This window comes from Aphelocoma coerulescens, chromosome 4 (genome assembly GCF_041296385.1).
Source record: "Aphelocoma coerulescens isolate FSJ_1873_10779 chromosome 4, UR_Acoe_1.0, whole genome shotgun sequence".
In the NCBI taxonomy this organism is placed as follows: domain Eukaryota; kingdom Metazoa; phylum Chordata; class Aves; order Passeriformes; family Corvidae; genus Aphelocoma; species Aphelocoma coerulescens.
The window spans coordinates 971,704-994,940 of NC_091017.1; the positions used below are offsets into that span (position 1 = coordinate 971,704).

At 40.8% G+C, this 23,237-nt stretch overlaps 3 protein-coding genes across 3 annotated transcripts; all 3 read left to right on the plus strand.

Annotated features, from left to right (window-relative positions):
- Nucleotides 1-6,077: 6,077 nt before the first annotated feature.
- On the plus strand, nucleotides 6,078-8,448 carry LOC138108897 (interleukin-8-like). Its single transcript, XM_069012049.1, has 4 exons — nucleotides 6,078-6,160; nucleotides 6,336-6,471; nucleotides 7,252-7,335; nucleotides 7,933-8,448. Exons 1-4 carry the CDS (start codon nucleotides 6,097-6,099, stop codon nucleotides 7,961-7,963), a joined length of 315 nt encoding a protein of 104 aa, XP_068868150.1. The 5' UTR covers nucleotides 6,078-6,096; the 3' UTR covers nucleotides 7,964-8,448.
- Nucleotides 8,449-10,945: 2,497 nt separating this feature from the next.
- Nucleotides 10,946-13,824, plus strand: LOC138108899 (interleukin-8-like). Its single transcript, XM_069012050.1, has 4 exons — nucleotides 10,946-11,089; nucleotides 11,742-11,880; nucleotides 12,838-12,921; nucleotides 13,523-13,824. Exons 1-4 carry the CDS (start codon nucleotides 11,026-11,028, stop codon nucleotides 13,569-13,571), a joined length of 336 nt encoding a protein of 111 aa, XP_068868151.1. The 5' UTR covers nucleotides 10,946-11,025; the 3' UTR covers nucleotides 13,572-13,824.
- A 5,893-nt stretch (nucleotides 13,825-19,717) lies between these two features.
- On the plus strand, nucleotides 19,718-22,945 carry LOC138108900 (interleukin-8). The gene is made up of 4 exons (XM_069012051.1): nucleotides 19,718-19,845; nucleotides 20,630-20,765; nucleotides 21,521-21,604; nucleotides 22,167-22,945. Exons 1-4 carry the CDS (start codon nucleotides 19,785-19,787, stop codon nucleotides 22,195-22,197), a joined length of 312 nt encoding a protein of 103 aa, XP_068868152.1. The 5' UTR covers nucleotides 19,718-19,784; the 3' UTR covers nucleotides 22,198-22,945.
- Nucleotides 22,946-23,237: the final 292 nt, after the last annotated feature.

Consider the following 23,237-nt stretch of genomic DNA (forward strand, 5'->3'; position numbering starts at 1 on the left):
TTCATGTGATGTAAGCATGCATGCAGTGTGCTCAATGATGAGCAGTCCCGTGTGAAGCCAGCTTCCCTTGCCATGGAGATGGGCCCTCATGGATAAAATGCAGCTGCAGTTCCCTTCCTCTCCAAGTTCTTCTGTCTTCACCTTTTGTTCTCTCAGGTGCAGGCAAGAAGTACACATGTGAGCCCTCTGTCTCCAGTTCAGACTGATCTTTCCTCCAGACAGCTAAAGCTTTGGAAATAAAAAAAGTCTTGATGATTTACACAAGGAATTTGAGGCCAATGCACCCTCTTTGTCTCCTCACAGTTGTTGTGCTTTGCACCACCTCACTGCCTCTGAGTTCTAGTTTTGGGACAGCTGAGGGGATATAGGCTGGCAAAGGGGAGGCTGGGGAGTCAGGGAGGGAGCATAAGCAAGTGCTACTCTCAAGTATCTTCTCCAGTCCTTTCGCTATTCTCAACTACTCTTTCTGCTCAGTCCTGGAAATCTTGGCTTTGTCATACTAAAGATGATATTTTTCTGAGTAACTCTTTTGTTCATATATTGTAATAGGTTTTCAGTTACATATGATGATTAATGAAAAAAGGTACCTATCTAATAGGAAAGACAATACATGGTGATACAAGCTGCAATACTGGAAAGTCCCTGAGTAATCTTACTGCAATTAGTTTTTTTCTAAAAAATGCAACTAATGCAATTAAACTGGTCTCTTTTGTTCTTTGAAAAAGTTGCTGCATGCTGAGGAGCCTGAACACCCTGACAATGCTTCAGGCAGCATCCTGTCCATTTCTTCTTTTTATTTATTTTTTTTCCAATACTACTTCCCTTTCTGGAGATGATTTCATTTCCTATGCAGTTACTACATACGTGGGGAAAACCCAGGAATACACACAGACAGATATTTTCCATCAGGCTCAATCAGTAAATGGCTTTTGTTGTACTGTGAATCTGCCAAAGGGCACAGAAAGGAAGGACTGCAATTCTGGATTCTTTCAAACTGCTGAAAAATGTGAACCAAGTTCTGAGTCAACCAGAAGTGTTCTGCTGGAAGCTCAGGGACTGCTGAAGGAAAGCTCATTATCGCCATTAGGGAATTTTAGACGTACAGCTGCAAGCGTGGAGTATTAAATGCACAGCACTAGGACCCGGAACAGCCAGCAGGATGAACACTGGGAAATCAAGCAGGCTAACAGAAAATTCAGGACAGAGAAAAAGAAGTGCTAGCAATGGGTTTAGGTGTGTTATATAATTGTGTATTGGTGGAGCACCTGCTTGTGCAGCAGGGACATCCACATGATATGTGCTCTCGAGACAGAGCTCCAAAGTGCTTCTCCTGCCTCTGAACCAGGGATCTCATTAGCAGGGCAGGTGGAAAAAAACATTCACCAGCAGGGGTGTTGCAACTGAGCTTCTCCGCAGCAAGAATCATGGGCTGCACGGAAAATACAGGAATAGGGATCATCATCTCCTGTGCTGTGAGGAAGTAGTGCTGTGGTACAGCAGAGCTCTGCCTCCCATCTTTGTTTTTAGAAGACTGTGCAATTTTATGACTAATTAATACTCCTTTCTTAAACCACTTGCACAGTGACCTTTGTAACACCTGCCCAGTGCAGGACTGATTTGGCAAAGACCCTCCACTCCATACCCAGCACTTCTAAAAATTAACAAATGCCATTTCCATTCTTATTAATGAGGGCAAATATCAAACACAAGCAGTTTCAGTAAGAGGGGAGGAGGCAGCCACACAAATTTCGATGAGCCCCTCCTGAGAAGGAGGGCTCAGCAAAACAAGTTAGGCTTGCAAAATTGTACACTAGTGAAACAAAAGAGAATTAATATTTTTGGACAGGACTGATCAGACACTGCAGATGCTCTTCAGAAGACAGATACTAAAAGTATCTCATGGTTGCATTTCTAATTACAGCCCTTTATTCTATATTTTTCATGTAAAAGTCATTCAGTGTGAAAGTTGGCAAACTTAAAATTTTGGGGAGTTTGTTGATATCTAATTAAGGAATAGTCAGGGGGAAAGACTTGGAGTTATGGCATTTTCAACTATAATTAATTTCTCTGTTTGGCCCTCTCAGGTCAGCCAACTTGCCTCAGAAAGGTTCACAATGGAGACCATGTCATGGCCAAAACACACATGACACTAAAGACTCTGACCGACAGGAAAAAACAGAAAGAAGTTGAGGTATTTTCCTATTGCAGAACAAAAATATGAAGAGATTTTGTATACAGGATCACAGAAGTGTAAGAAATTAAGAGGAAGAATTTGCTTAAAGGAAATCTAAAGCGAAACAGGGCTACCCTTTCCTGTCAAACCAAATGCTCTTTCAAAAAACCATGGCAGGCCACATGGACTGACTCAGCTGCTCAGCAATTTTCAGATCATCTTTTGCATGCTTGAATGTAAAATTCCAGGCATGAGGCAGGATTACTAAAGATTGTGGTGAACAATCATTGAGGGAAATGAGGACAGGGCACTGCAAGGAGCTCCCCAGGGGAAAGAAATTCCTCACTGTTCATGTGAGCATGTGCCGGTTTGGTCAAATTTAGAAATACATCCTCTGAGAGAAGGCAGGTCACCACCCCTCCCCCACCAGGTTTGGGAAAAATAAATTTTCCTTGAAGGAAAGTGAAAGAGATAAAAGCTATTTATTTAACACACATGCGGGAAAAGGATAATAATGCTCAATAATAAAACTCCTCTCCCTGCTGAGAGAAACCTGGGAAAATTTCAGAGTCCTTCCGTAGATGTCTCTCTCCCCCTCCTTGGAGCTGATGGGGTGGTGGGCCCACCTCCAGGGCCAAGGCCTTGGTGGAAAGTCCTCCCAATGTATTCTGATGTTGACACCATCCAGCAAAGAGAAAAGGAAAAAAACAAAATCCCAGGAAAACAAAAACTCAACTCTCCGAAGGAAAAAGAACTGAGGAAAAAACCTGCCGAAAGCTGGCTGGAAAGAAAAGCAAGCCTGGGTGCTTCCCTTCCCTCCCGCTCTGCTGCTGCAGCTGAGGAAAAAAGTCTCTATCTCTGTGTGTCCTTCAATAAGCTGCAAATTGTTTTGAAAAAGTTTTGCTCAGTTTTTCCTTCCCCCTCTCAGGCTCAATTTAAAGGTGTAGAGAGGTACAAAATTAATTCCTGGGCATAGGGCAGCAATATGGGATACACATCATAAAGTCACCCCAAGAGAGAGCATAAGGAAATGTAAATTTCCAGTCAGAGAAGGGTGGGCAGGAGCACTGAGAAAATTATCTGAGAAACTACAATGTTTTCACTTGGGTACCTCTCTCCTGCCCTTTGTTTTCTATAGCTTAACTGATGTGGAAACCTTGACTACTGGAATTACTGAATTTTATGCATACTGTAGCACCTTCAGATTGATCTGAACTAATCCAGCACATACCAGTTTGCCATGTGATTTGGACAGGGACTTTTGCACCACACATCAGTGGACAGTCTGCATTCCTGTGTGTCATATTGTGCTGATAAGCACATCAGTACTCAGAAATCTTATCACTTGGTAGCTGTTAAGGCACTCTCATGCCAAGAAAATGTAAGCTTCTCAATAACTATATTTATGACCCTTATGACAAAAAAGTGTTTATACAGCTAAAGGCGACCAGGTGTCATTTTTGACACTCATATTTAAGGCTTAGCAATGGCTCTCTTCAGTCAGAGTGTGTGTGCACTAGAATTCCAGCAGCTCTTAATTCACCCACCTTGTGTCTCCAAAACAAGGTCCTTTTAAATCAATTGGAACAGCAGCTGCTCTCTCTCCAAATCACACAGTTTACAATAAAACATGTGACCTTTTCATTCAGAGTTCATCTCTTCTGACTTCCTTCTGTAAGCACAGGTGAGATTTTATTTTTGTCAACTCTTTTTTTGCAGGCCCCCTGAGCACTCCGCTCCCTACATCCTAAATTACAAGTCAAAGCATGGCCTCCAGAGCACTACTCAGTTGTTCCCACTGCTCCATATCAAGATGTGTTATGCTGTAATTATTATATTGTCTCTGATAAATGTAAAACACCTAAGCCCTTTCTTTATATTTGAGTAGAAACACACAGAGCCACAAACATCTGGTCTGTCTGGACCAAGAAAGCAGAAATGATGTTTCCTTAAAACCCAACAGGCAGAAGGTTTTGCACAAAGAAAACAAAGGATAAAAGCTTCACTGCATATACAGTATAGAAAGAATAACTTTTTCTTTGAGATACTGAAAATCATTAGTGAAATTAAGAGGAATAACAGTTTCTTGGATTTATTTGGAAAAAAATCCACACTCCTTAAGCAATGCAATTCATCGTTCCATTTTCTCCTTGTATGCAGGCCAGAAGACATTTACATTGATGCAGTAGCTTGCATTTCTGTAAAAAAGCTTGCTGTGCATGGAAATAGTGTGTGAGGGGAAAATAAAAAGTCCAGAGTTAGGAACAAACAACCAGTCTGCGCTACTCTCAGACAACAGCACAGAACTTCATAAAAAGAGATTGACCAGAGGCATGATAAAGGCCTACAGAATTACAAAGCCAGAGGAAATCGGGGGTAAGGATCAATATCTACTTCTTGTTATCCTGTAAAAGAATCAGGAGGAAGCAAATGAAACCAGATTCAGACTGCTAGGGATAAGTCTCAAAGACACTTAATCTTTTCTTAAGCAATCCTAGACACCTGCTGATGGCCATGGTTGAAGAGGGCAATCCCTAGACAGACCTCAGGTCTGACAAGCAAGGGCTGTAATTAAGGGTTTATCTGTTTATCTGTTAGCTCATCCAGCTATATTTGCTGCAAGCTGTAAAGTGACAGGAAAACCAAGTGCTTAATTCCATAGCTTCTGGAATAGCTACTGTTCAGATCGTATACTCTAAGGCTATTTATGAACTACAGACACTGATAGATATGGTAACAGTAAGTGGAATTCAGCCTGGCATATGTAAATCCCTGAGACCTTCATGATCTGTCAGAGAAAAAGAACCTACATTCATTCATATATGGCCCTATGCTTTGTTCCTTTGACTTCCCCATTACCTGGCAGAGGAACAGTAAAGGAAGTCCTTAATGTTTAACCCAAATAAGGCCAACTTTTATTATAGTATTTGTCTTTACTGTTAAAAGAAATGGTTGAACACCTCTGACTTTGTCTGAATAATGTGTCTTCATGACTCTATCTTCAGTTTTCTTTATTTTCATCATAATCAGAAGAAATCTTCTCTTTACAGGGTCAAATTTGAATTTGTGTAAGTGCATCATTTTATTTCAGAAGCAGAATCCAACGGCAGCTTTTCGAATTTTCCTGTTCCCGTATTCAAAACAGCAAATAACTAAGAAGTTTTGGCTTCAGAAGAAGCAGTCATCCTCAAAAACCAAAATCCACCTTAGGTTAGGCAAAGCAACTCATCATATCATAATAACATATTCTGTATGTTCTCATATTCTGTATATACTACAGAGCCAGTCTGGATTCTGTCGCTTATCTCAGTGAAGCTAGATTTGAATTCATCAAAAGAATACTGGAAGTATTTGTGCTGAAGTTCTCTCAGCATCTAAAAAAGATTTTTTAAAAATGTATGTGAATATAAGGACAATGAGAGCTAGTCTCTATATAATTTCTAGAGTTATTAGCTCCTACTTCTATCATGTCTTAAAATGGTAATAAATAAAATTGAAGTCCAAAGACACAGAGATGTAAAATCACAGAGCAAATGCCTTTGACCTGTGATGGAAAGTCACAAGGAGGACAAAAGTACAGCTTAAAATTATCCCAAGAAATACAGAATTACAAACTCCCTACAGACTGCACAGAGCTCACTTTACTTCATGAAGTGCTTTCTATTAATGAGAAGCAACTTTGTGGTCATGAAGGGAAAGAGGCTTACCCACTGACCTGTGACTCAGTGCATGGCAGCATCTCGCAGGTTCGGAGTTTCCAGGGGTATGACCCACCCGTGATGCCGGAGTGCCCCAGGTGGCCCAGGCAGGATATAAATGTGTCTGGTCCCAGAGCACAGGCACTTGCCACCCCGAGATCTGCCAGAGCTCACCCCACCACAGAACCAGGCCCAGGCCACACGAGGAAGACACACTCTTGCATCATGATGGGCAAGACTGTGGGTGCTGTCCTGATCCTGCTCCTGATCTCAGCAGTTGGGACACAAGGTAAAGAAACCCTTCCTAATGCTCTCCTGATTAATAGCCAGAACAAATGCTGATGAGGAGACACTGTGCTGTCTTATCAGTGCAGCAAAGGGCTCTCCCAATGCTGTCAGCAAAAACCCCTATGTTGTTCTTCCTGTGAAAATAGTGAAACACTCCACCTTTCTTTGTTTTCCAGGCGAGGCTGTGCCACGCTCGGCCATCGAACTCCGGTGCCAGTGCATAAGCACCCATTCCAGGTTCATTCCTCCCAAGTTCATCCAAAACGTGAACCTCACCCCCAGCGGACCTCACTGCGAGAATGTTGAAGTCATGTAAGTGTTTTGCAAAAGCTTCCTGATTACTTAACAAGAAGGAAGCAGATTTTGCTCTTGGGATGGTGTAAGTTTTCGGTGAGCAGTGTGAGCAGTGGGCAGAAGCAGTTGCTCAGAAAGCAGAACAGCAGCACTCCCTGCTCCTACAGATGATGTGCTACGTGTTGTGAACTGCGTGTCATTTTGCCAATCTCTACTTTTTAAACACATGCAATACTTTGACCTAAATTCGCAGTCATCAGGCAGCAAATAACTTTCTAAAACTCTGGATTCTACTGGCTTGTGAAAATGCACGGATCCACGCTGAGCAAGTGATCAAAACATAATTTTTAAGGGCTAGGTCAAAAAAATGATCACACTTTACTCAAGTCAATGAAAAAAACTACCATTAGCATACAAATCATACATTCCAGTTGTATTCCAGAACTTTTACTGTAAGTAACCAAATTCCTATGGAGTGGGCAGTACAATTTCTGAATCAAGATGGAAAGATTTAACTCTTCAGTGGAAGACCGACACAAATACAAAGCCAGTTGGGGGAAAAAAAACAGTTTTGAAAAGAAGGAGAGCCCTGCAGATGGTTTAATGCATCAAACAAACAGATACGACAAGATACTAAACCAGTTTAAAAAATCCCTTTAGGTTAGGCTACAGCCTCAGTTTATGCAGCTTAAAATGGCACAAGTCAGTGTATCCCTAGAATTATGTTATGAGAGAAAGGTGAAGTTGCCTTGGATTTCACTAAGTAGCCCTTTTCCCTTCCTTTCTTCCCTGTTGTAGAGCTACCCTGAGAGATGGCAGAGAAGTGTGCCTGGAGCCCACTGCTCCCTGGGTGAAGCTGATCATCAAGGCAATTCTGGACAAGTGAGTAATTTCTCCTCAAAAAGCACAGCTTATTGAAAAACCGGTATTTTAATTGGACTACCAAACATGGGCGGTGTGAAGTGCTCCAAAATTTTGTCTCCTCGGGCAGTTATTACCTTTTGTGTTCACTAATTGTGACAAACACTGTGATTGCTTTGAGCCTTAATTATAGCATTAGGTATTGAAGCCTTACCATGCCACACATCCCTGGGAAGGTTACCTTCATCACCCCTAAGGCAGAAGCATTTTGAGAACCTGCAGCACAACTGCTCAGGAAATCCAGGCGTTAACTGAGTGGTTTTCTCTTGCTTGCAGTGGTAGAAAGCAGCCATCAGTTTTTCAAACTAATGGCATATAGATAAGTGGGGGGAAAATCAGGCTCTAGTCATCAAGTGAAGCATCAAACTATAGAAGTTCACTGCTATTGAATCCTTTTCAGAATGCCATGACGTATCAGTATCCCTTGGGTTGTGTCACAGCTTTTCAGGTGTTTGGGCACAGAAGCACAAAGTGGTGGATTTCAGCTGCTGCCAGCAAGTCTTACCTGTTTTATGGTTGATTTTTAATAGCCTCCTTTTCCATCTTCTTTCTTTCTAGGGCCAACACCAAACCTGAGACAATGTCCTAAAACAAAGAAGAAAAATGTCCTAACTCTTCCAGCGAGGCAAAAATAGGGAGGACACCCAGCTTCTGACAGCTCACCTCCTCCTGCCTCTTACATTCACAATTTCACAGCATTTAGAATATGTATTCCCTACTTTGTGGTTACTTGACAACAATACTTTTAGTCTTTTAAAGAGATCTCATTGTGTAGGAAAGAAACCACTGACACCTCAACAAGAAGGCAAAAAAAATGGCTTGTGAAGAACTATTGAGATGATTCTGAAATAATTTTTTCTAAACACAGCTGGAACAGTGCAGTGCATGCCCAGCAGAGCTTTCACTAAATGACTCCTTCCCTTTTTGCTAACAGTTTAGGAAAAGACCAGCAACAACTTCTCCCCCGCAAAGCATGGACAGGTAGCTTCAACTGTACCTGGGTCACTGCCACTCACAGTGGGCTACTGGCTGAAGAGGGAAGTTTCCAGAATTAACATGTCAAAATTCTGGTACATCAGGTTTTGTGTCATTGTTTTCAAGATATTATTTCTTGTGAACTAGTGTTGTGAAGGTATAAACATGTATTTTAATGCCATCTTTTGGCTACAAAAAACCCATTTATTTATTTATAGAATTATTTTTATTTATTTATTTATTTATAGAATTATTTTTATTTATTTATTTATTTATTTATAGAATTTTATTTATTTATTTATTTATGTTGAAGATTGTTATACGAAGATTTTTATGTTTATGGACCTAATAAAAGCTTATTGAAACGTTTTCACTTCAGTATTGTTTGTTATTAATTTTCTTATTGGAAGAGCGAACTGAAAAAAAGAGGAAGCGTTTTCTTTCCGTTTGTAGTGTATAATGGGTTTGCAGAAGGGCAAGGGCGGGTCTGAGTTGGGGGGGGGGGCAGCAAATTAAAACAGCAAATTGTTGCCTCTGTAAAGTGTAGATAATTAACAATCAGAGGAATTATGAAAGTTATCTACTTTCTTCCTCTTTTCTTGTCAGACTCAGTGTTTTGAGAAGTATGGACGATAAAATTCCCAGATAGCAATGAACAAATACTGGTTAGTCACAGAAATTGCTGTGGCCATAGCACTGTGGTACTCTGACAGCACAGCAGCTGAGAGCATGGCAATGAACAAGGGTTTTCATTAACTTAAATAAACAGGGAAATCTTATAAACATAAGGAAGTCACTGAGCATCCTCCCTAATTCCTGTCAGGAGGGAGGACTACATCAGGGGAAATCCTAAGAAAAAAAGATGTAATTATATGGCCTCACATCTACCTGTAGCACAGGAATTTACAGAGGAATGTTGAAATTCAAGCACCAAACACTTGAGAAATGGGACAGTTGAGCAAATATTTTGATATTTGTTTAGGTTTGGTCTTTTCCAACAAGGGGCCACTCCATATTCTGTACAATCAGCTCATGTTTGCTCATGGTGCAAGACGTAAAGAGTTTTTGGCAGTGTTTGAGCAAGTTCTTGTGCAAGAGGACGACTATTCTGACCACACTTTGCTCCCTGTCCCCATATTTGCCCCTGCCCCACCACACAGCATTGCACAGCCTTATAGGCCTCAGAATGAGAAGGAGTCAAAATTTCTCAAGGAGACGGGTTTTGTTCAAACTTGTCTTAGAACTTTAGGACTTCCCGTTTCCTGAGGGATTTTTGTAAGCTGCCTCCTTTCAGAGATCTAATTTGGAGATAAGGATGTTGCAAGTATCAGCCAAGAACGGGGAGAGGTTGGGAAGAATCACTTGATCGGCACAGCCATAAAAGTAGGGGTGTATCCTAAAGAACTGGCACTGGCTTTAGTGTAATACAGATACATGTGACATTTGCTACCAGGAAAATTCCTGTCAAGTTATTGGGAGCTGAATCACAGCCAAGGAAGGGCTCTTCTCATCCGTTCTTCTGTCCAAAATGTCAGCAATGGCTGCACTTGCAGGACCTCGAGCAGGGCATCTGCACCTTCCTCCATCAGTGAGACATGATTCCAAGGGTAGAAACGACAACGTATCACATCTCTGTTCTGTGTGCTGTCATGGAATAGCTTCCTTAGAAGCACAACAAACACCCTCATGCCTCCAAAAATGTGTTTCAGTGCTCTTGGAGACTGCTAAGAGGAGTACTGTGGCTCTTCTGACTCGGTGTCTACCTTCATCAGACTGGGCTGCTCTTCTTTGATGGTAGAAGCTGCTTATGACGTGTTTATCTGCTGTCTTAAGCACCTGTGATTATTCTAAATGCATGGGGTTAGAAAGAAGAACAAGCAATTTGCTAAGTGCTTATTTTAATCAGGTATCATTACAGCCCTTACTGCCAGAAACTTTCTTCTTTCATATTCTGAACAGATTAAAGTTTCAGAAGAGCTTAAGTGACTTTGGCGACAATGCCTCAGTCATTTTAAGCTCATCATTTCCTGCTTAATGACTAGAGAGAGTTTTCAGTACAGAATAAAGCATCTAAATCCCTTTAGCCAAACTGAAAATGACAAAATCCTTTCAGAGACCAAGAAAAACTAGTTGTGTCTTGCCTTCATAAAACACTGGCTAAATTACTTCATTGGATTGATATCAAAATATAGAGTGTAAGATTGGGATGAAAAGTTCCTGTAATTATGCTGGGTAACTGTTTTTGCACAAGGCACTTAAGCATGATGCAAAGAGCTGAACAGAAATTCTATATTTGCAGAGGAGGGAAAAAGTCCCTTTATTTTGGCTGAGAGGGATGCCTGGTAATGTATTGATTTCCAAGTGCAAGCTCAGCATTATTGGTTAAAGCCAATATCCCCTGAAGAAGTGCAAACAGGAAGTGATGGATAACAGTAACAACTTAAAGAAATAATTGAAAACATACAGCCGCAAAAGCTGGGGAGGTTTGAAGTGCCACTGAATGGACTGCACAGAAGTTTGGATTTCTTATGCAATACTCTTGTGTGTTAGGAAACCTGCAAGTGCAGAACCCACCTCTCAGCACTCAGGCTGCTGCGAGTGCACCTTTCAGGTATAAAATCTGGTGGGACACAGCAGCAAAACAGGACTTCTGTCAAGAGGATAACGTGCACAGCAATGGATGGCAAATCTGTTGCTGTCGCTTTGGTTCTCTACTTGGTCTCAATGGCAGGGTCAGAAGGTAAGAAAATAATTTCTTAAAACTCATGTAAGCAATTAATAAGTATACGCATGCAAATGCAAATGGGCTTATGCTACGTCCATGATGACTTTTTGCAAGAGAAGTGTATCCTCAGTGAATTGTCATTCAGAATTAAAAAGGATAATTTGTACCTGATAGGATGCTGTGGATGTTTCCAGGAGTAAAATATGCTTCTGTCAGCAAATGAGTTTATTCCTATGCCACAATATACACTTGTCTCTAGATTTTAAGAAGTGTTTGAATTAAAACAGGACCTTTTTTTCCTAAATATGTCCACAGACATTTTCTTTTCCAAAAGACAATTTTATCCTATTTGCAATTTTATTCTAGGTAGGCAGGTTGATGACAGAGCAAGAATTATCCCATTTGCAAGAAAGAATAAAGAAAATGAGCAGATGATCGTGGCAGAAACTTAGCAATCCAAGTTCAAATTCAAATGCACCTGCACACCAACAGCTTTGAAAATGCAGCTGCTGTGTTGGGCAGATGCAGTTAATTTTATCTCAGCATCCAGCAAATCAGAGTGTCTGAGGAGCAAGAATGAGGCTACAGGAGGGAATACAGTTTCCTTCAGGGGAGCAAATAAAGAGACTTCTCAGGTACCTAGACATAAGTGAGTTTTGTTCCATAGGTAAGGCCCTGGAGAAGACAGATGGAAGACGCTCCCAATGCCAGTGCATAAGCACTCATTCCAAGTTCATCCCTCCCAAGACTATTCAGGATGTGAGATTAAGCCAAAGAGGACCTCACTGCAAAAATGTGGAAATCATGTGAGCACTTTTTCTAAATAGCATCTTGCTTAAAACAGGAGGGCACTTCTCACCCTATTTACTTATGTACTTCCAGTGGAAGGATGTTTGTTTACCTTGCAAAGCCTCAGGGACATCAAGTATCAGGAATGAGGCCTTATATCCAAAGGAATGAGCTAATTCCCAGCCAATGTTACAAGTAGCTTCAAGAGAGTATTTTAAATCTCTTTCTGCTGTTATCTTACTTATGACCAACATCAGAGTGGAGAATCAGATTCCCGCAACACAGGGCACAATTAATAACTTAGACAATGAAGCTCAATCAAAGACAAAAACTTGATCCTCTTGACATGAATTAAAACAATTTCCTCTGACTTCGCCTGCATGTGGCAAAGTTTGAAAGGCCCCAAGTTATTTCCTGTGTCAGAATTGCACATGGAGCATTTCCCTTTGTGAGGAGTGGGGAATCTGGATTACACTCCATGTGGGCACAAAATAAAAGATACGGTAAGCTTCACTTAAAACCACTCCTGGAACTAGTCACAGGAACTGGACCAGCACAGTCAGTAAACAGAAGGGCTCTGTCAGGCTTTTATGCTTTCACTATGGTCTCTGAAGCAAATAACAGTCGTACAATGATAGCCTCTGTGGAGCACTGCATGGCATCCAGTTCCACCTCACTAGGAGTTGGTAATTCAAACCAGGTTTGCTTAAAAAGAAACTTTTCAAGATAATTAAGTTCCTGAAAGATCTGCTGAAATATGGCCAGATAGAGAACTGAAACCAAATAGAAAATTCATTAGGCTCATTATAAGATTACAGCATAAACAACTGTACTGACATCATTCATAAAAACCCCCAAACAAATAAGACAAGACCAAACAGATCCTTCATCTACTGGCTGAGAGAAATTTCCAGCCATTAGGAGAAGCGTGAGGTACACACCTGGCCTTCACTTCTCTGCTTCTTTCTTGGCAGAGCTACGCTGAAAGATGGCAGGGAAGTGTGCGTGGAACCCACTGTGCCCTGGATCCGGCTCACTCTAAAGGCTCTGCTGGCCAGGTAAGCTGTTTCCTTTACTAGAACACCTGCACTTAAAAACTCATTTTAGAAGGCTACTTAAATTCTTTGCATGCAAATGTTCACCCTCTTCAGGCATTAGTAATTCTTTCCATCAGTTCTCTCTAAAGTGAGATTTCTACATGCCTGGAAAGTGAAATAGTTTCCTTTGATACCTTCCTGGTGTGTTAAACCACCCAAAAGGCTATGGCTATGATGCCCCTACACCTCTACTGAGAGACAGCACATTCTGTGTGTCTGACACTTCCAAAAATCAAGGTCTCAAAAACTCACTTCCTCTTTCTGGGTATAATTCAGACGTGCAGCTGGCATTTTCAAGAGCTTTCACTGCTGTAGACAGGGACAGTCAAACCTCTACTTTGCACACAGGCAGACAGAAGTCCTTTTTATTGGAGCAGTTCATGCAGGAGCAAAGACAAAAAAAAAAATATTTTTGTCTTTGCACAAATGTCAGTTGGTTGGTACAGTAAAAATAAGTCATTAACAATTCGGGAGCACTTATTGCTCTCCCTGTAGCTTGTATTAATAGTAATTCTTTCTTTAATGAATTTCTGAATTAACTTTACACTTAATCTGATTACAGGGCCAGGGACAATGTTGTCACCAGTCAAAGAAAAGTCCAGGAAAAATAAACCTTGGATTTCTGCAAGCATATGAAATGAGAGAAAACATTGCTGCTGAGAATGCCATCATTTCTGCTGAGAATGCCCCCTCTGCTACATTACTACAGCTGATTATTTTTCCTTCCCTGAGATGGTTGCTGATTCATTTTATTTCCTTTGCTGTCTCTCTCTCTAAGCTTCTGTTTGTGATACGTCAAGGAGTTCAAGCTTAATCAAAGTGTTTTAGTGCTGTAAGGATGAGAATAAACAAGATGAAATTAGATACCCCTTAATGGCCTTACTTAAAGCACAAACAGAATGGATACGATTAGCAAACACATGAATAAACACATAATAAGGAAGCATCTGTGTAGCTTTGAAGGAAGTTGTCTCTCACACACTTGTTGCAGCTGTTTGAAGGTGACAACAAGACAATGGATGTGGCAGGTCTCATAGGTAGAGTCAAATTGTCTTTCTGAAATCCTTTCACAGCCCTCACTAAACATTGGAAATAGTGAGTCTAAGAAACATGCCTTGGAAATGGATAAGTAACAGGTGAATACATGGAGATGAAGGGCAGAATGAAAAGATCAACTTTAACTGATAAAGGGACGTCACCTATGGATTCTTACACCACCTTGTGTAGTGTCCTATCTGGTTTCGCAGTCCCACAAGGGGTCTGGGAACATTGTTTGCCATGAGTGGAAGAACTCTGATCACGCTAAATGATAATGTGAAAACAAGGCTCATCTATAAAGAACTGCAGAAAGACCTTAGGAGATTCACTGATTAAGCAACAAACTACCAGGTGAAATTCCCTGCAGGAAGTAGCTAAAGGGATTGACATAGTCAAAAATTACAAAGCTCCTATAAAAGTAAGTTACTCTAGGCTGACCATCATCACATAGGAGAGATGCTAGATGTATGATAGGAATATCAGATCAGGGAATGAAGAGTGTTTATAAGTGACTTTAGCTAAATGGTATTTGGCTGGGTGTAAGGAAGATGCAGGCAAGCACAGACTGATACCTAAACTGCCTCCTGTCTCATCAACAGTTCTAAGTCACTGCCAGCCTCGGGGTAAAGACTGGGAGCTCATGGCTTTCAGAAGGGAGCAGCTAAAAATAGAGATGCTACATCACCCGTGTTACTTCTATTTGTTGTGCTGTAGTTTCCATTCACAGATAGGAAGATGAAGGCAGAGAGACACATATATACATATATACTAAAAGAAGTTTAGAAGTCATATTTCTGAAGAAAAGACATTATTTATTTCAATATAACAGAAAATACTTGGTCAATATTTTTCTCTCATGTTAGGTCACAGATTAGTCTGAGTTGGAAAGGACCCGGAAGGATCATTGAGTCCAACTCTTAAGTGAAAGGCCACTATGGGGACTGAACCTGTGACCTTGGCATTATTAGCACCGTGTTCTACCTGACACCCTAATAGACTACATTTTTCATTTTACAAAAGGATTTTGCAGCTTACATTTTTATTCTGTGTTGTTTCTCCTGGGTCCAAGGGAATGCTTATATGACTAAACATTAATGTTAATGTGTCAATTCCCCTTGATTTATTATTGATTTCTTTCTACAGTCAAAAAGATGTTTTGTCTTAGTGATTTGCTTCCCACTTTATGGCTGGCCATATGAATCTAATTTCTGAGGTAGAAAGCACTGAAGTGCAGATTCTAGAGCAATCATCAGACTAGACATACATGGTGAGAGTGGTGGAGAACTCAAAAATGCCGTAAGTGCCCTGTGGGGTTCAATCTTGTGAGCCCCAGGAGTTTGGGTTCTGAGGTTTGACCCCCAGCAGCCCCCTCACCAAACCAGCTCTGGACTCAGATCTGAATCCATGAGCTGACTGAACACATCCACTGTTCCTTCCTGCTGCTGTTGTACCACCAGGTTTTGGTGAGCAGTAAGATTTGACCTGTCCAGCAGCTTGAAATCCATTGGATCATCAAGTTTACATATTACAGCTTTTATGCCAAACAGATCTCACTTATAAGAGTCAGAGATGAAGGTGAGACATGTTATGGCCACTGACTGCTTCTAATTTAATCAAAAGTTCCTGGCACAAATGTCTTAAAAATCACCATGTGTTTCCTCCTGCCATTTCCAGGTCTTCCTGCTGCTGTTGCACCACCAGGTTTTGGTGAGCAGTAAGATTTGACCTGTCCAGCAGCTTGAAATCCATTGGATCATCAAGTTTACATATTACAGCTTTTATGCCAAACAGATCTCACTTATAAGAGTCAGAGATGAAGGTGTGACATGTTATGGCCACTGACTGCTTCTAATTTAATCAAAAGTTCCTGGCACAAATGTCTTAAAAATCACCATGTGTTTCCTCCTGCCATTTCCAGGTCTTATTTGCATAGTCAGAAAATGTCTCCGGCCGAGCTGATGAGAGGCAAATGCAAGTAAGCAATAAATGCAGCCTTATAGGGCAGGTAAAGCCCAGGTGCTGGTGCCCAAAAATTCTCTAGGTGGACCTTGTATTAATATTTTCAATACATTTTCATATTGAGTTGGAGCAAATGAAACTTTTCATTTAATCCACAACAATTTTTTAAGTGAAAGCTACAATACAGAATTGACTTTTTTTCAAACAGAACTGAAATATATATCAAAAATAAATATGTGGTAACATACTACTGTTTTTGTAAATACATTATAAAATACACAATAAAATAGATTATAAATACATAATAAATACATTAAAAGGCAAATCAACTTGAAAGCTGTACTGCTACTTTGTGATTCCAGAGGTATCCAGGAAAGTCCAGCACTTGCTGTGATCTGACTAAGGCTACATAACCTTCTATATTTAAACAGTGAAGTTTGAAAAACCCCACGAGCTGACCTAAGCCTTTCTCCTTCCCTTGCTATCACTTCCTCCTACAGCATTTCTGATACCTAGCAGATATTTTGCCTCATTGCCTCATTGCAGACATCCACAAGTGTTTGCTCAACACTGTGCACAGCTTCTGAGCAGCGGAAGCGATTATTTCCCAGCTTCTGTATTTGTCCCTTCAGCTCTCTGCAGCTCAAGTACAACGGCAGGTGAATGCCAAGACCTTTGTGGGAAAAAGGAGGTGGTTTCAGAAGACAGAGTCAGATTTTCCCTGGGAACAAGACTAGCTGGAGCAGAGGACACACAGGAGGTAGGAGTTGACAGACAGGCTGAACCCTCATTACAGCAAAAACTTAACCTCCTGGGCCTCTGAGTCTTGTGTGCACAACTTCTCAAGGGAGAGGCTGGAATTTGTCTAAAACAAGACAGATTCTTAATTTTTTCAGAGTAATTTTATCAGCCCAGGAGCTGGACCATTCCTCTGGAACTGGAGCAACTCAAACCAGTAATGGACTGAAGCTCAGCTTCAGTACACCTGAATCCCCCTTACTGAGACCCTTGTGCAGGGGCATCCATTGCTACATACAAAGACTAACGGATCCCAATCAAAATCCTAAAAGATGCCCTTTTGACTTTTGTGCTCATTAGACAAGGTGATGAGTCATGACAAATCACTAGTTTCCATCCTGCAACACGGAGAACACAAGCTGTATCCTGCCTTGGAACACAGGCACGGGAGCTATTTGCTTCCTTTTCAGCAGTCTTTCAGTAATCAGACTGTTGTGCAAGTGTTGTTTTGTTCACTGCCAGCGTGGTTATAACAGGGTTTAGCATGGAAGGCTCTGCTCACGGCAGTATCAGCTCACTCAGCGACGCGATCCTTCAAAAGGAGCAGCAATTCCATTTGCACAAGTCATCTCTGATGGCTGGGAGGAAAACAAGCTGCCAGAATCCCATAATGGATTTGCAGTTCCCATGACAAAGCCTGGATGAGATCCTGGGCAAAGTGTTGAAGGGATGTAAGGAGAACTTGGGCAAAACACGGCACTCCCAGAAACGCAGCTTAGGAGTGTCTGGCCTTTGGGTTTGATCTCATGCCTCGACCTTTTCACTCCTCAGTTGTCTCTCTTACTGCCCCTTCATACAGTCCCAACGAAACTGTAGCATCAGCAAAAAAGTGGAGGGAGAGGAGATGCTCCAGCTCTCAGAAAACATAGTGGATTTATATTCCATTACAAACATCCTGCTCTTTTAGACAGACACTCACCCTTAGTTCAGGGCCAGGGCTAATCATAGGTGGAGCAGACTCCTTGCTTCACTTCTGCCCTGGGGATTTCTGCAGATCCGTTACTGCCACACGCAGGAAATGGATGAGCCTGCTGGCCAGGAGCACAAGCGCTCACTGATTTCACTTGGGGATTTGAAGGGGAATTCTCTTTTTTTTTCCTCAGATATTAATAACATTTCAGCACACACCAAAATTATATAATAAGGGTGCAAATAGTAACTTAGAAAAGTAGGATCTCTAATCAAATGTTAATTAACCTCAGTGCATAACATATGTGGAGATGCAGAGAGAAATCAAAAGAAAAACATCAGGAAAACCTCCTTCCAAATAAACTGGTTAAAAATCCAACATCTACAATGTGACACCAGTGAAACCACACGTTAATATAACACAACATATACATCATAATACAACATAAACAATAAAACGTAATCTTAAGTTCCTGGCAAAACCCTTTCCTGTTTCATACCTTCAGAGAACTAAATGTATTTTTCATTGAAGTTCTCTAAGAGACACAGCTAAGGAGCAGCACCATCAAGAGTCAGAACTGGTATCTTTTGTCACCTCAGTACTCAGAAAGAGGTAGGACAGACAAAGCTGCTGGATCTTTTCCTGGGACCGCTCACATAGTGATGGGAAACAAATTTTTATCACAAATACCTTTTATCAAGTTAATGACAAGTGGTACACAGGAAACTACAATAAACTATGGGCAAACTATTCAATTATTACTGTAAATAAATTACAGTGCTTTACACATGCTAAAGATGATTGAGTTTTTATGAAGTCTCCAGATTTGGGGAGAAGTACCTCTATCAACCCACAGATCCCAAAACTACAAAGCCTTGAATTTGAAGATGATAAGCAGCAAAAGTCATCATGTCAAAAGGATGATGTTTTTACTACACTGAAACAGAAGGCTTTCTCCTAATCACACACATTCCAGCTGTCTTTAGAAATAGAATTAATTAATTAAATTTAAAAGTGAATTAATTAATTTAAGCAGAAGTTCAGCATTTGAGCCCATCTTCCCTTGGAATTGTCTCTCTTGCAAGGTATTATGCCCAGCCACAGCAAATAAACGCTCAGCATTCATGCAACAAGGCTCTCTAACAGAAAAGTCTGTACAGTGCCATAACTCACCCTGTTGTGTCCCTTTGCTAAGACAGGGTTACTGTCACTGAAAAAGATTTCAGAAAAGACTTATTAAAAATGTCTGGACCTACCAAGGAAACAAAATCAGTTGTGTTCAGCAGGTCGTGCTGTTTAGTTTGCATATAAAGCTTCCTCTGTTTATCATTCATTAACATGTGTAACATGAAAAGTACAGGCATGATTTTCAGATCCATTTAGAATTCAGTATCTGCTTCCTACAGAAAGCTCTGAATACTGCAGTCTCAATCCCTTACTAGACACAAAGAATTAGTGATGACTTTACTTTGTATCATGCCCCTTGAACAGAGGAAAAAAAATAACTAAAATGAAAATCCTTTACATCAAAATAGTGCTGAGGTAAAATCCTGACCCAGTAAAAAGCTTCTCAGTAATTTCAACACTGCCTGAATTCTACTCTGGTGGCCTATATCAGGTAAGAACAAGCTGTCACCGTAAGTGGGAATAAGAAATTCAGTATCTCAAGTGTAGACCTGGCATGTCTACAAAGAAGAGTTAAAACCCTGAAGAAAATAATAAAAAGTGATAACATAAATGTAACTGAAACCATCCTAAAGTTGTATTATTAAATAAGGATATGCTTAGGAAAAGCACAAAATTTACAAGTCTACCAAAATAATTGGAATGTGTGACTATCATAGACATATTTTAATAAATTAATACATTGTATCATTATCCTCAGAATAACTCCTCGTCATCTAGGAAGAAGTTTCACAACAGTCATGTGACTCATTTTTACTGCATCTGGGAAATTCCTCTAACGCAATCTCCATGCCAGCAAAGTAGAGAGACTGGGCACAAAAGAGTATATAAGCAGGAGTCAACAATCCTCACACACAGCTGGGATCAACAATCCTCTGGCACTCAAGCTCACAGAACTAGAGCTAACAACCCAGAGAAAAACTCCTGTCTAACCATGAACGGCAAACTCGTGGCTGTCCTGGCTCTTTTCCTGATCTCAGCAGCTCTGTCTCAAGGTAAGTGAAGCTTCCCAAAATCCTCTTGGCTGTAGTTTTGCCCGGTCATCAACTGAGATGCTTGTCCATGCAGAGTAGCTTTCTATGTGTCTCACTTAGTTAGTCTCTTTTGAGAGATTTTCAGCACCACTCTTCAGTCAGAAATCTACCATGTAGACCTTGAACTGAAGAGTTACTGACATCTTGTGGGAAATGTTTGAAGTATGCAACTGGATTTGCTTTGTTCCTGTTTCACTTGAAGTGTATGTGGCTATAGACAGATACTTCTGTGGCCAGAGACTGATTTTTGTTCTCAAGTGTTCTAATGTTTCTCTCCCTTCCACACAAAGAACAGTTTATCATCTCATATTTTTTGCTTCATGACTGTGCTGCCTCAAGCAAGTAATGCTCAGTTGGAAAGGGAGAGCAAACAATATGAACACAGAAGCATGGACAAACTGCCAATTAATGAACAAATCTAGGGCTGTGTCTTCTGTAGAGTGGCCAAGTTTTTTGATCCAGATACTAAAACAATGCAATTAACCATACATTGCAGTCACTACAAGTAACGATAAAATATGTGGGTTCATTTTTAAAAGATTTGTTGATTTAGTTTCCAATGCACTTGGGCATCAGCTCCCCTGAAACCTAAGTAACCCTCCCTATAATGTGAGGATTTAGGCAGCTTGGACAAATGCGATGTTTTAACTGAGGATGTTGTTGCAATAGAGCAGCTGTGCTTTATGTCCAGTATATTGACCATAAGACCACTTGTCAAACACCGATCTGCCTTTTCTGCTTGCAGGTAAGACCCTGGCAAGAATGGGAACTGAGCTCCGGTGCCAATGCATAGCTACTCATTCCAAGTTCATTCCCCCGAAATCCATTCAAGATGTGAAGCTGACACAGAGCGGCCCCCACTGCAAGAATGTTGAAGTCATGTAAGTAGCTCTGCGAGAGGCTACTTCCTCTTCCCCTGCTCTGCTGCCACTGCTGTGGGGCTTTTAGGCTCCACAAGTACCACAGTCAGCATGCTGGCCTCACGCAGCCAGACTTGGTTCTTATTTTGTGAGGAATGGTTTTAAGTGAAGCACCATGTTTTTCACCATCTTAATGACCTTACATATTTCCGAACCAATCGTTGTTTATCTGTCATGGGACATATTAAATATTTCTAGTAGTAGAATGTGAATTTCATGGACTTGTCAGTTCTTAATACACAAGGTAATGGTGTAGATTCAATACTGCATTTATTAGGCAGGCAGTCTCAAGGAGAAAAATTAAGTTCCAGCAAGCAGATTTAGGGAAACAATGAACCAACCTAAACTGGTCTGAATAGCACAAGGGCACTAAAATGTTAAAATCCTTATTCTGCTCAAACACCTTTTCACCAGTGAAGGTTTCAATCATTGTGTAAGAAAGCTTTACGAATGTAAACAAATCCAAACCAAGTATTCATATATGCTGGGAAAGATTTTTGGGAATGTGCGACTGCTTTGAGAGCAGACACAGAGACACAATTCTGGACGGTTCTGGTCTCCTCAGCTATGTAACACATACAGCAAAACAGCCAAATCTAACCTAGATAGTTGGGATGAATTTATACTATCTGGTCTAAAAATGCAAGGTTACATTCCGTGAGTAAAACAAATCCATGTAGTAGTTTCCTGACTTTTCTTTATTTCCTGTTTTGCAGAGCAACTCTGAAGGATGGCAGAGAGGTGTGCTTGGAGCCCACCGCTCCCTGGGTACAGCTGATTGTAAAGGCAATTTTGGCCAGGTAAGTCCCATTCACACTCTATCTGGGCAGCTGAGTGGCAAACCTCCCAGAAAAAGCCAGTTTGTAGGACTCCATAGTGATACTTCCCATTCTTTCTTAATCAGATTCAAAGAACAGGGAAGCTTCCTGCTTAATTTTAGAATCAGTTTTTCTGACTGTGCTGCAGGGTCCTCGCTCAAGCTGGTATGTCAGTACCAAACCTCTGAGTACCAGCAACTCCATCTGCAGGGAAAGAAACTCAGCAGTGTTTGTCTCCCTTTGAAAAATAAGCCTTTAAAAAAGTAGTCTTCCCCTTACTTAGTTGCTATTTTTGAGTTAATGAGGATCTTGCTGTGAGCAACTGCAGAAGCTCATGCTCCAGAGGTTTCCCAGCTGGACACCAGACATGCACACACTGGGATTTCAGTAGTTGCTTTCAAAACATCTTTATTCTCCTTGTGCTTCAAGATAGCACAAAGAATTGGAAAGAGACCCCTCATCCTAAGCTGTTTGTGCAATGCTAAGCAGTGATAACTGTCTTGAATCATCCTTTAAATTATCCTCTTCCCTCACTTCTTAACAGGGCTCAACAAAATTCTGACTCTCCTCTCTAAGAAACACCAGGACAGAAAAAAATCTGGGAGCTGTTCCTGCTCGTCTGTCAAGGGAAATATTCAAGCAGTGGACCATCTTCCACATCCTGCATCAGCATTATGATGTTATTTATAGATGGTTTTATTTATCTATTTATTTAACTGTGTGTATTTAAGGAAGTCTTTCACAATGGTCAGTGTTGTCCATGGGACACGCTGGCCATGACACTGAAGGAAAAGTGGCTTGCTGGAGGAGATTGAGAACCCTTGGCAGCCACTTTAGCCAAACACATGAAGTGAGGTGCAATGCACCTGCAGCACTGCTTATTTACACTAAGCCTGATAATTTTGCTACTTCACCAGCAAACTGATGAATCCTCCTGCTCCCCTGGAGTGCACCAGTATGTTGTGTCAACAACAGCTTCCTGAACCACGGTCAGCCTGTGGCCAGATGGTGAACTGTAATGTCTAACTTGAAAAACCTAACCTACAGAATGTATAAGACTGTATTTGGTATTTATGTATTGTGATTTCCATGGTATTTATAAATGTATTTATTTGTTGAGCAGTTTCTACATAAGAGAGAAAACAACTATAATTTATTTAATTTCTACTGGATTTTTCATTCCTGCTATTCATTTCTGAAGAAATATTCACAATCGCATTATTCTGTGCTTGATTGTATATCTAATTAGCTTCTCCATCAGCTAATGGAAAAAACTGTGCTTTACATACACAGAGTTTGATTGTGAGAGTGTAACTGTTCCTATCAATGTATTATTAAAAGTTTTATATAAAAAATCCATTTGTTATCTGTTTGATCTTTTAACTTTTCATTTGCTTTATTTGGAAACTCTGGTTGATTTTTGCCAGCCTGATTTCTGGAACTGAAATGAAAATTTTTAAGCCCATGCTGCCATAACTCCCCCTGTTATGGTAACCTGGCACTCCTGACTACAGTAACAGACTCTTAGGGTGGGGTAAATGGCACACTCTCCTCTCATCAGGCTGTTCCAAATCCATAGGGAATGGTGGGCTGTAGGGCAAGGCCCCTTCTGTAA

Bases quoted from the DNA above. Each gene is read 5' to 3' on its own strand.
- LOC138108897 (XM_069012049.1), top strand. From the start codon at position 6,097: ATGATGGGCAAGACTGTGGGTGCTGTCCTGATCCTGCTCCTGATCTCA. The intron at 6,161-6,335 runs GTAAAGAAACCC...TTTGTTTTCCAG, and splicing joins CTCAGCAGTTGGGACACAAG to GCGAGGCTGTGCCACGCTCG. The intron at 7,336-7,932 runs GTGAGTAATTTC...CTTTCTTTCTAG, and splicing joins ATCAAGGCAATTCTGGACAA to GGCCAACACCAAACCTGAGA.
- LOC138108899 (XM_069012050.1), top strand. From the start codon at position 11,026: ATGGATGGCAAATCTGTTGCTGTCGCTTTGGTTCTCTACTTGGTCTCA. The intron at 11,881-12,837 runs GTGAGCACTTTT...CTTTCTTGGCAG, and splicing joins TGCAAAAATGTGGAAATCAT to AGCTACGCTGAAAGATGGCA. The intron at 12,922-13,522 runs GTAAGCTGTTTC...ATCTGATTACAG, and splicing joins CTAAAGGCTCTGCTGGCCAG to GGCCAGGGACAATGTTGTCA.
- LOC138108900 (XM_069012051.1), top strand. From the start codon at position 19,785: ATGAACGGCAAACTCGTGGCTGTCCTGGCTCTTTTCCTGATCTCAGCA. The intron at 20,766-21,520 runs GTAAGTAGCTCT...CCTGTTTTGCAG, and splicing joins TGCAAGAATGTTGAAGTCAT to AGCAACTCTGAAGGATGGCA. The intron at 21,605-22,166 runs GTAAGTCCCATT...ACTTCTTAACAG, and splicing joins GTAAAGGCAATTTTGGCCAG to GGCTCAACAAAATTCTGACT.